The sequence below is a fragment of the Geotrypetes seraphini genome, chromosome 2 (genome assembly GCF_902459505.1).
Source record: "Geotrypetes seraphini chromosome 2, aGeoSer1.1, whole genome shotgun sequence".
In the NCBI taxonomy this organism is placed as follows: domain Eukaryota; kingdom Metazoa; phylum Chordata; class Amphibia; order Gymnophiona; family Dermophiidae; genus Geotrypetes; species Geotrypetes seraphini.
In genome coordinates, this window is record NC_047085.1 from 462,632,105 (window position 1) to 462,644,094 (window position 11,990).

General features: G+C 42.3%; 1 protein-coding gene across 6 annotated transcripts in view; it reads left to right on the top strand.

Annotated features, from left to right (window-relative positions):
- Positions 1-11,990, top strand: part of VIPR2 (vasoactive intestinal peptide receptor 2) — a 118,702-nt gene that overhangs the window by 67,956 nt on the left and 38,756 nt on the right. For all 6 annotated transcript variants that reach the window (XM_033931580.1, XM_033931582.1, XM_033931579.1 and 3 more), the window contains 2 exons: positions 10,113-10,210; positions 11,520-11,655. In XM_033931580.1, the coding sequence (XP_033787471.1) occupies positions 10,113-10,210; positions 11,520-11,655 (234 nt within the window). The remainder of the gene's footprint in view (positions 1-10,112; positions 10,211-11,519; positions 11,656-11,990) is intronic.

An 11,990-nucleotide genomic window follows, 5' to 3' on the forward strand; every position in this document is an offset into this window, starting at 1 on the left:
CCAGCCAACCGTGGCACCCCCAGCACGATCGGGGCAAGAGGGAGCTCATGCCCTCTTGCCCCCCGACTCCCCGACAACAACGGGGCAAGAGGGAGCTCAAGCCCTCTTGCCCCCCCCCCCGACTCGCCAACACAATCGGTGCAAGAGGGAGCCCAAGCCCTCTTGCCCCGCCAACTCCCCAACTCCCCGACAATATCGGGCCAGGAGGGAGCCCAAGCCCTCCTGGTCCTGGAGACCACCCCCCTCCTCCTGGCCCGAACAACTAGCGGGGGGGTCGCCAGGGCAGGAGGACTTGGGCTCCCTCCTTGCCCAAACAACTAGCGGGGGGGGGGGGGTCACTAGGGCCAGGAGGACTTGGGCTCCCTCCTGGCCCGAACAACTAGCGGGGGGGGGGGGTGTTCGCCGGGGCCAGGAGGGCTTGGGCTCCCTCCTGGCCCGATATTGTTGGGGAGTCGGTGGGGCAAGAGGGCTTGGGCTCCCTCTTGCCCCGATCGTGTTGGGGAGTCGGGGGGGGTAAGAGGGCTTGAGCTCCCTCTTGCCCCGATCGTGTCGGGGGTGCCGCGGTTGGCTGGGGCAAGAGGGCTTGAGCTCCCTCTTGCCCCGATCATGTCAGGGGTGCCGCGGTTGGCTGGGGCAAGAGGGCTTGAGCTCCCTCTTGCCCCAATGTTGTCGGGAGGGGGGGGGGGTTACATTTTGACATGGCAGGGCTTGGGCACCCTCCTGCCTGGATCGTTGTGGGGGGGTGGGATTCTGTAACCGGTGTTGTTTTTGACAAACACCGGTTACAGAATCCAGCTTTTAGGCGAAGGACTGGCTCCTCCTTCGCCTAAAAGCCCTTCTGTTGGACATTTGTGGCCTAGGCGTGTTTTTGTTTCATTATGGCTAAAAAGTGTAGACGTGCTGTGGGGGTATTTTTAGACGTAGTGGAGATTGGGTGTTTAGGCAGAGGAAGGCCATAATCAAAACATGGACATTTGTTTTGGTTATGGACACTTTCCCTGCTTCTGGGTTGAACGTTTAGGGACTTAGGCCAAAAGGGGCATTAGACGCTTTTTTTGATTATGCCCCTCTAAGTATTTGTGTTTTTCTTGATTAGTCATTTGGGTGGATGGGAGGGGTAAAAATTATTTCTTATGTATTTCTGCAAGATGAATGTGATTTCTTGAATTATTATATGTACATCTACTTATTTATTGCTCTGTTGATAGTTGGAAAATCAATAAAGAATATAAAAATAAAAATCTAATGTGAGGAATATTCTTCTAATCAACAAGAGGTGTGGCTTGGCATACAATTGTTATACTTTTGTATACACTTGACTAAGGGGTCCTTTTATCAAGCCGCGCTAGTGGGGTTAGCACGTCGGACATTTCATCACGCGCTAAGCCCCGTGGCAGGCTAAAAAACTAACGCCTGCTCAATGCAGGTATTAGCAGCTAGCGCGCTAAACCCCTACCGCAGCTTGATAAAAGGACCCCTAAGTGCTGTTCACTGTACTAGTTGAATCTTGAAAGTGCTTTGTCTTTGTATGCATTCTACCACTGTTAATAAAGTACATTAAAAAAAAGAATATTTTTCTAATCATGACTTTAGCTTTATTACTTATTTATGGTGTTCTGCATATAATGGTACAATGGGGAAAGAATTGAACACATTACCATATTTCATTCTTTATGATTCACAGTGTTAAAGTATGACTAATCTATTAAAAGAAAACCATTTGTTTACAAAAGACCAGAAACTCCAGATGAGTAACTAGAACAGGACATTCATTTTGCAGTGGGGAATCATGAGAAAGGTCTAGCGATGTACTGAAGAGGACTCACAGGAGTCCCCTAATTAAAGTGTTAAAGATTTATAGTAGTTATTCAAGGGCAACAGTTTGGCTAGCTCGTGACGATCACAGTTCTCTGAAAATCGTTCAGAGTATACCACACCTCCGTTTCTATTTGTGTTTTGTCTTCTGCGGTCCTGCTCCTGGCCTTTCAGCTGTGAACATACAACAGAAATATTTGCTAAGCAATTTTGTCTTATCTTTATCAGCTTTAACCTTGGGAGTCTCATAGTGCCATTTTGCACTTCCTTCTAAACTGACATCACAAAAATGTCATGATCCCCCCATTTTACTGTATTGGTTAATTTTTCTTTCATATGCATATTTGCTTTCCTAACTATAGTACTCTACCGGCTTCTTTTAACTTTTCCAGATCTTGTTGGTTGTCTTCCTTTATCTGCAATCTCTTGTAGTTTATGAAGGCTAACCTTTTTTTTTTTTTTTTACCTTCTCAGCTATTACTTTTGAGAACCAAAGCAGCCTTCTTTTCCTCTTACTATTATTTACTTTCCTTATAAAAAGGTTGGTTGCTCTTACAAGTAGGTTGCTTTACTATAGTAAAATCCAGACCCCTAGACCCTCCCCAGGCCCGCCCATTTCTACCCATCCTCATCCTGTTACACCCTAGTCCTGCCACCAATCCCACCCTAGCCCTGCTCCAGCCCCTCTCCCGCTGCCTGCGCTCGTCGAGCAGGAGGAAATCCGGGCATGTGCGGATTTCCTCCTGCCCAACGCAATGTAAAGGAGGTTTTTCAAAACCTGGACAAAGTGCCGGGTTTTGAAAAGCTGTCCAGACCCCCAGACGTGTTCCCAAAAGGAGGACATGTCCGGGGAAATCTGAATGTTTGGTAACCCTACTTATAATAGCTTCTTTCAGTTTTGCCTATTGCTTTTCTACATCCTCTAGATCAGTGATTCCCAACCCTGTCCTGGAGGAACACCAGGCCAATTGGGTTTTCAGGCTAGCCCTAATGAATAAACTCAATAAATTCAATAAACTCTACAAAAAATACAGCCACGCCTCCTATGACCTCAACCACTGCCCAGCATATCTCCTTACCACCTCCAGTATAAAATTCCGTACTCTACTTCTGCAATGGATACAAACAACACTCACAGATGGCTTTTTCCCTACTGACTTCAGCGAAATTATCATCACCCCAATTCAAAAAGACCCAAAAGGACCAACAGACCAACCATCCAACTTCAGACCCATTGCCTCTATACCGCTATATGTCAAAATTACAGAAGGCCTAGTAGCCAAACTCCTCACAAACTATCTAGATGACCATAACCTACTCCACCCCATGCAATCAGGATTCAGAACTAACTTCAGCACAGAGACACTCCTGGGCTCCCTTATGGACACAGCCAGACAACACCTCAGCACAGGAAAAAAAAATGCTTCTCATACAACTGGACCTAACTGCAGCATTCGACCTAGTTGATCATAACATCCTTCTCCAAATCTTGGATGCAATAGGTATCTCAGATACAGTATATTCTTGGTTTGAAGGCTTCCTAAAATCCAGAACCTACAGAGTAAAATCAAACAAAGAAAAATCAGATCCTTGGTCAAACCCTTGCGGCGTACCACAGGGATCCCCACTATCCCCTACTCTCTTCAACCTATACACTGCCTCTCTCGGGGCATACCTGGATAACCTAGGCATTACCACCTATAGTTATGCGGATGACATCACCATCCTCATACCATATGATCAGCCAAAGACCACCATGACAAACATAATACACCAAACAATAGAAACAGTTACAACCTGGATGAAAGAACACAAACTAAAACTCAACCCAGATAAAACTAAATTCATCCTCCTCGAAAATGACAAAGTCCCAACTATAACCAATTTAGAACTTAACTCAATCAACTATCCAATCCAAACCACCATAAAACTACTAGGAGTGACAATAGACAGATGCTGCACTATGCAACTGCAAATAAATAAAACCATACAGAAATCCTTTGCAATAATGAGAAACCTGAGACAAGTCCGGAAATTCTTTGAAAGATCACAATTCCAGCTCATAGTGCAATCCCTAATCCTAGGATTGCTAGACTACTGCAACATCCTCTACCTCCCCTGCCCTGCCACGATGACCAAGCAACTACAAACAATCCAAAACACTGCTCTGAGACTCATCTACTCACTGAGGAAACATGATCATATCACAGAAGCCTACATCAACTCACACTGGCTACCAATCCAAGAAAGAATATTATTTAAATTCTACTGCATGATATTCAAAACCCTAAATGGAAACAGCCCAGCCTACCTAAACAATCGCCTCATCCAAGCAACCTCAACCAGACATAGAAAAACGCACTCCCCTTTCACACCTCCCCCGATCAAGAAAGTAAAACGGTCAAAACAATACGACGGCCTCCTAGCCACTCAAGCTGCAAGAATGGATAACCAAATCTCCAACCTACTGTTAACCACCCCAGACTACAAGATTTTCAGAAAACAAATAAAAACTATACTCTTCAAGAAAGCCCTGAAACAGTCCTAACCACACCCACCCTTAAAACCTCTTACTCTTAACAACACTTTTACCTATCAAATGCTTTACATATCAAATGCTATCTAAAACCCATAATTTCACCACATTCTTACCTCCTAAAGACCTCCACTTCCCTTTGGTAACTCTTTATCCAATGTTTATTACCTTAAAAAATTCTATGTCATCGCTTATTCTACTCCTTTTAATTTGTATGTAAATCCTGTTTTTTAGTTGGAATGTAATCCGCCTTGAACCGCAAGGTAATGGCGGAATAGAAATCACTAATGTAATGTAATGTAATATGCATGAGAGAGATTTGCATATGATGGAAGTGATAGGCATGCAAATTTGCTTCATGCATATTCATTAGGGCTAGCCTGAAAACCCAATTGGCCTGGTGTTCCTCCAGGACAGGGTTGGGAACCACTGCTCTAGATCAGTGGTAACAACTCACCATAACCCCTGTACATTATATGGTGAGTCCTCCAAAACTCCCCCTAAACCTACTATATCCACCTGTCTATCACCCCAATAGCCCTTATGCCTGCAGGTGTTGCCTACAAAGCAGTACAATGGGTTTTGGTGAGCTTATATTTTCCACCACAAGTGTACTAGTTAGGGTGGCATATGGGCCTGGGTCCCCTTCTCTGCAATCCACTGCACTGCCCACCAGCTCTACTAGAACTGGCTCTACTAGTACCAGCTCTACTGCACTGCCCACCAACTCTACTAGTATTTGCATCTGTCATAGAGACAGATATGTACTGTTTCATGCAGATATTGGGGGGGGGGGGAGGTCAATGACCTTTTTCATCCCTCTAGTGGTCATCTGATCAGTTTGGGTACCTTTTTGGTACTTAGTTTTAAAAACAGATCTAGCCCAAAATGTCCATGGACATTTTGTAAAATGTTTGATTTTCGCTGTAAATAAAACATCCAAGTGCTAATCCTGCCTTAAACACGCCTCTAACATACCCCCTTAAGATTTAGATACACTGGAGACAAAATGACCAGAAAGACCTCTAGAAAGTCAGTTTTGAAAATGCCCACTTGGACGTTTTGACTAGTAAGACATCTGAGTGCCGATTTAGGCCATCTTTTGGATGTCTATCTTTTTTTTGAAAATGAGCCCCATAATAACAAAGTCTAATGGAATAGCCAGGGAAGCAATATCTTGTGGAACCTAAACAGTGGCTTGATAGTTTATAAATCTTCCCAGTCACTGAAGCAGACAACTTGTACCTTATACAATGCAATAAACTGAACAGTCATGTAAAAGCCCTCTTGTATATTCTAAACACTGTATGCCATAGAATAAGGTGTATGTTAAAGTGATTTGGAAAGACATTACTGAATATTTAGCATGTTCTGTGCATGCAAATGAAGGGAAATCATATGAAAATGAGGCTGTTATAGGGGAAAACGCCCTCCAGGGATTCAAGACAAAGTTAGACAAGTTCCTGCTGAACCAGAACGTATACAGGTAAGGCTAGACTCAGTTAGGGCACTGGTCTCTGACCTAAGGGCCGCGGCGGGAGCAGACTGCTGGGCACGATGGACCACTGGTCTGACCCAGCAGCGGCAGTTCTTATGTTCTTAAAGGCAAATTGTGAGCTATATTCGCCCTCAGCACCATGTACCTAGCGTTCATTAATGGCATACAGCTTTAAACCTGCCATGATCCAGACTTTGCAAACATGTACAGTAGAGAGGGCTTAGCCAAATGCAAACAGGAGATATGATAAATGAAGGTTGTGTACGGGAGCTGACAGTGTAAAACTGCAATAAAGCTATGAAAAGCACTGGTGTGAAAAATTCTTCTAGGGCCATCCCATAGTAACGTCAACTCACTTATCAATGCAGTCATCAGTCCAGTTTATCTCATAGTCCATTTATATAAACTTGTATAAACCTTGTGCAATTAAATATCAAAATCTTTCAACATAAATATTTTTTTTTTAGAATGCTTCCAAAATAAAATGATCAAATCTCTTTCAGTCATCATGGCTAGAGGAACATTATGTCAGCATGATACAGTATGTCTTTCAAATAATAATTTGCCTCAGGGACATTTTTTCACTGTCTTGAACAATTTCAAATAACCAAATTGGCTAAGGGGCTCATAATCAGAACTTTAATATGTCCAAACACCAGCCTAAGTTGGCACTTGGACGTCCTATTAGCAGAGACGTCCAAGTGCCAATAATCAAAACCAACTTTCTGGACCTGCAGCAGCACTTCTAAGCTGCTATGTGTCCAGCGATCAAAGGGGTATTTTGGGAGTATTCAAATCCAAGCTAAAAACTCACTTTTTCAAGGCTGCTTTATTTGGCTGGGAAAAACAGCTAGAATAGCCTTAGTATCTTTGCAAAAACCAATTTTGGCGGGTGGGATAAATTTCCCAAATTTTTATAGATACCATCAAGCTTTCATACCCAAACTTTGGCACACAATCCCTCCATCTGTCAGATCACTAGATGGACTCTGAAACTTCAAGAAGGCCGTGAAAACCTTCCTCTTTACTAACCCAGCGCCTTAAAGTCATTCAACCTGAAATGCCACCCAGTCAACGCACCTATGTCACTTAATTTCACCAGATGCTACTTAGTACATATGTTTTATTATCATGTCTATATTGTAATTTATGTAAACTGTCATCTCTGCTCTGTCTGGATTATTATGGATGTACTTTGTAACCCGTTCTGGGCTCCTTTGGGAGGACGGTCTAAAAATCGAATAAATAAATAAATAAATAAATTATATTGTGTCAGGGTATGTATTGGATCCTTCCTGAGCTCATGGAACATCTCCCGGATTGGTTGATATTAGAATGGCAACCCCTGTCCCCATTTGCGATTGTGTCATATTTTAAGTATCAAGTTACCTAGGATTTATAAGGACAATAGAATTTTATTCTCCACATGGCAAACATTAAAATTTATCAATAACCTAATACCTATTCCGATTCATCAATCCACGTTTCAGGAAAAGACAATCTGAATTTCTGAGTAGATCTGGTAGTATCAGATCTTGCAGAATTCCAAGACAGGGGAATTAAAGAAGGGAAGATGCCATGCAAGATCTTAAATGTTAAGCAGGCGCATTTAAAATAAACCCTGGAAATTATTGGAAGCCAATGAAGTTTCTGCAAAAGCGGAGAGACATGATCAAATTTACTTTCTGCAAAGATCAGCTTTTAACTCCCACTCACCATAAGATACCTATGTCCCTCTTACCATTCTCTCTGACAGAAACTACCCAAACCCTATATGTCCTGTTGTCTAAATCAGTGTTCTTCAACCACTGGTCCACGGACCAGTGCCGGTCCACAGAAATTTTCTGCCAGTCCACAGGGCCAGCAAGTGCATCAGGCCCAAAACAGTGTTCTTCAACTGCCAGTTCACGGTGCGATCGATGCGGTATTATCTTCGAGCCAGCTCCCTCTTCCTCACTGATTCGGTGCACAAAGCCACGGGCAGTGGCTCCTAGGGGCATCCTGCGCCTGAACTGGAAGCCTTCTCTCTGATGATGCAACGTCAGAGGGAAGGCTTCCAGATGAGGCACAGGACTTGCAAGGTGCAATTAGTACTATTATGGGGGGCGGGATCTGGGGTGGAGATTGGGTAGAGATGGGCGGGGTCTGGCCCACGACTTAGCCCAGTGTTCTTCAACCGATGCCGGTCCACCAAATAATTCTTATAAATAAAAAGGTTGAAAAACACTGGTCTAAAGTTCGGAGCTTTCTGAAGTATTTTGTACTAGCCATGACCCTCCCATGGCTGTGTGTATGCATAAATTTTAATAATGACCATTAAGTTTCCAAGTTGTATTTAAAATTTGATAAAACGCTTAAATAACAATTTCAAAGCGATGTGCACTTTTAAAATCGGTAGATAGGGACATATAATAGACACATGTTGGACATCACTAACTAGAGATTGGGGTAAGAAGGGTAGAACTACAATTTCTTTAAAAGAAAAAGAACTAATAATGGAAAACATTGAGGGATAGGGGGGTCTCTGGTCGCCAAAGGCTGTTTTCTTATAGAATAATTTCACTACCTGTGGAACTCTGGCACCTTAATGTTCAAATTCACTGAGCTTTGGAATAACCTTCCTGCCCTGCTGCGGAATCTGGGCTCCTTCCAATTATTCTGAAAGCATCTGAAAACTTGGCTCTTCTCAAAAATGTAAATCTCTCTACCCTCTTTATAATCACTAATTCTTATTATGTTTTTCCTTCCTTATTTTAAAGTTCCTGTAAACCATGCCGAGCTCTATCTCTATGGAGAGGATGTGGTATATAAACTTAAGGTTTAGTTTAATGTCCTTTTATAATATAATTTTCATCATCTTGAACACATGAACACTTACGCCTGCCCTCAAGTAGGTATAATATCCATGCCTTTAACCTTGGTGTGATTTCTGCAGAATCTGTACTTGTATTTTATGAAAATATATAGGCACCTACAATATGTTTCTTTACAAAATTGGACCAAAATAGTTGTCTTCTTGCCTTCTACATAGTGCAGCGCCTTAGACAGGAGATTTTCATGCCTGTTCAACTTTGATTTTGGTTATTTATCCAATCTGGTCTTATGATACTCTACATACCAACATTCGAGATTTTTATTTACGAAAATCTGGTAACCCTAGGAAAGAGAGGGGACGTAACAGGCAGACAGGGCACATGTCAGACCTACCCAAGATTCTGAAACTCTTGCTGTGGCTGCCTCAGCTCACACTCCTGAGCCCCAGCAATATGCAGCCATTTTGTCTGTCGGAAGCTCAGGTTGAGCTCCTTACCATTGGATCTCTATATTATAACTCTACTTTCTTTCTTTTTTTTTACCTTCTTCTTTTAATTCCTCCCTTATGTTTTTTCCTTTATTTGTTTCTTTCCTATTTTATATTTTATTTCTTACCTTTCTTCTCCATTGGCACTGTAAGTCTTTTTATGTCAAGTACATATTTTATGTTGTACTTCTCCAAATTGTTTTTAATCTTTTTATTTAGTACAGTGGTTCCCAAACCTGTCCTGGAGGACCCCCAGGCCAGTCGGGTTTTCAAGATAGCCCTAATGAATATGCATGACAGAGATTTGCATATAATGGAGATGCCAGGAATGCAGATCTGCTCCATGCATATTCATTAGGGCTATCTTGAAAACCTGACTGGCCTGGGGGTCCTCCAGGACAGGTTTGGGAACCACTGATTTAGTACATCGCTTAGAACAGGGGTGTCAAAGTCCCTCCTCGAGGGCCGCAATCCAGTCGGGTTTTCAGGATTTCCCCAATGAATATGCATGAGATCTATTAGCATACAATGAAAGCAGTGCATGCAAATAGATCTCATGCACTGAAAACCCGACTGGATTACAGCCCTCAAGGAGGGACTTTGACACCCCTGGTTTAGAAGCAAGATTAAGCGATTTAATCAAAATTTTAATGAAACTGGACCTCCTTAAACTGTTTCCTGCGATCTTCCCCTTCAGGAGAGAAGGTCTATGTTGAATGTGACTATCTGTCCTACTACACTGGAAAAGAAGAATATAGGCCATGTTGCGATACTTTGAACACCTAAAATAGATTAAGAGGCAGGAGACCTGTATTTCACTCACTGTCCAGCAATTGTATGTTTTATATATTACAATTTACAACATCTGGGAGGAGCTGATTGATTTTGACAGAAAAGAACAGAGTAAATATTGAGTGACGGCGTGAAATGTTGACCATTGACATATATTTTTCTTCCTCTAGAATGAGTTCTATGTCATCCTGAAGGTAATTTATACGCTTGGACACAGTACATCTCTAATCGCCCTTACAACGGGCAGTGCAATTCTCTGTCTATTCAGGTAATAAATAGAAATAAAGCAAATCACAGAAAATATGTTGATATCATTTTGTTGGACTAAATACATTTTGGCCCAGATTCTCTAAATTGTGCCGTTATCGGCAGCCGCCTTAAAAGCGGCCACCGATTGCGTGCCACTCACGTGACAGCGCCAATTAGAGAATCGTGCCTCTGGCAAGGGTAGGCGCCAGAAATGTAAGCCAGGGTTTTCACGACCTACATTTCCGGCACCTATCTTTGAAGTGCATCTCGCCGCGGGGGATGCAGGTCTGGTGCCATCTTTTTAGGCACCGGTAGGCACCTTGTAATTTTTCTTAAGTCCACTTTTAAGTGGCATTTTGGACTTAAGTTAGGCACCGGCAGGGTGCCTACCAGCACATAAGCTAAGGCACTGTTTATAGAATATGGACCTCTATGATTAGCTGTTGAAGACAATAATTTTTTCATATCAGAAATGAGCAAATGTCAACACGTATCAGATATATAATTGAAACATAGAAGCATTCCAATAACAGTCTCATGGGTGAAAAACAGTGAGAGATGAATGGGTGAGAAACCGGGAAAGATGGAAGTAAGCAAATGATGTGGCCCACTGCAAAAATGATCATTTCTGTTCCAAATACTGCTGCCTTCTACAGGTTGGAGGACTTTCTGGTAGGCATATGTTTATATTACCTCAAAGTATTCCTTTATCCCAGTTGACCCCAGGATATTCTAGCATATCCTTCTTTCTTATTTTGCCTGTAACTACTACATATCAACCAATTAACAAGATGGCTGTTGTCTATTCCATTGGACAGTTGACTCACTCAGATGATAGAGCTGGCACATTTCGAACTTTGCTATTATAAACGTTCCTCTAACCCTGAGGTGCTGGCTTATCTGGCTCTTTGGAGAGTGTTCCTGCAGCTACCTCTGGTTCTCCAGCGCGGGGTGGGAAAGGAGGGGGGGGGGGTCGGTATGAATGGAGAGTATGAGAGGGTTTTGACTGCTTGGTTGACTGCTTTGTGTTGGTTGGTATGTGTGGTCCTTCATCTATGGGATGTTCTTGGGGTGGGATGGAATATTTTCCAAAATTTCTGATTGGATTATCCTATGCTTTAGTGGTTTATCTTGCTATTTGGATGCTGTATGTTCTGCCTCTGTACTACCTGCCAGTATTTGCTTTTTTGTTATGCATTCTTGGATACAAGCTTGTTTCTCTTGTGGTCTCTTTAATAAAAATGATGTTCAAAAAAAAAAAAAGAATGCTCAAAATATTTTAATCTCTAGCGTTAAAATATATTCTTTTTCTCTCTTTCCAAATTTAGAAAACTTCACTGCACCCGGAACTATATCCATCTGAATTTGTTCCTCTCGTTCATTTTAAGAGCAATCTCCGTTTTAGTGAAGGATGATATTCTATATTCAAGTATATTCTACTGTCCAAATGAAGGACAATACTGGGTAATTAGACTCTCTTCACATGTACATTGACCTCCTAATTCTATAAAATGTGTCAATAACAGGAAGGAGTAGCCTAGTGGTTAGAGCTACAGCCTCAGCACCCTGAGGTTGTGGGTTCAAACCCTGCGCTGCCCCCTGTGACCCATTATTGTGAGCCCACTAGGACAGATAGAGAAAATGCTTGAGTAACTGATTGTAAACCACTTAGACAAACTTGATAGGTAGTATATAAATACCAAATAAATAGCACGTACAGTTTTGATCACTTACCCTAATTGCACAAGCAATTTAATTGGATAACAAGCTAATTGGCATTTTTTGACAAGCAATTATTA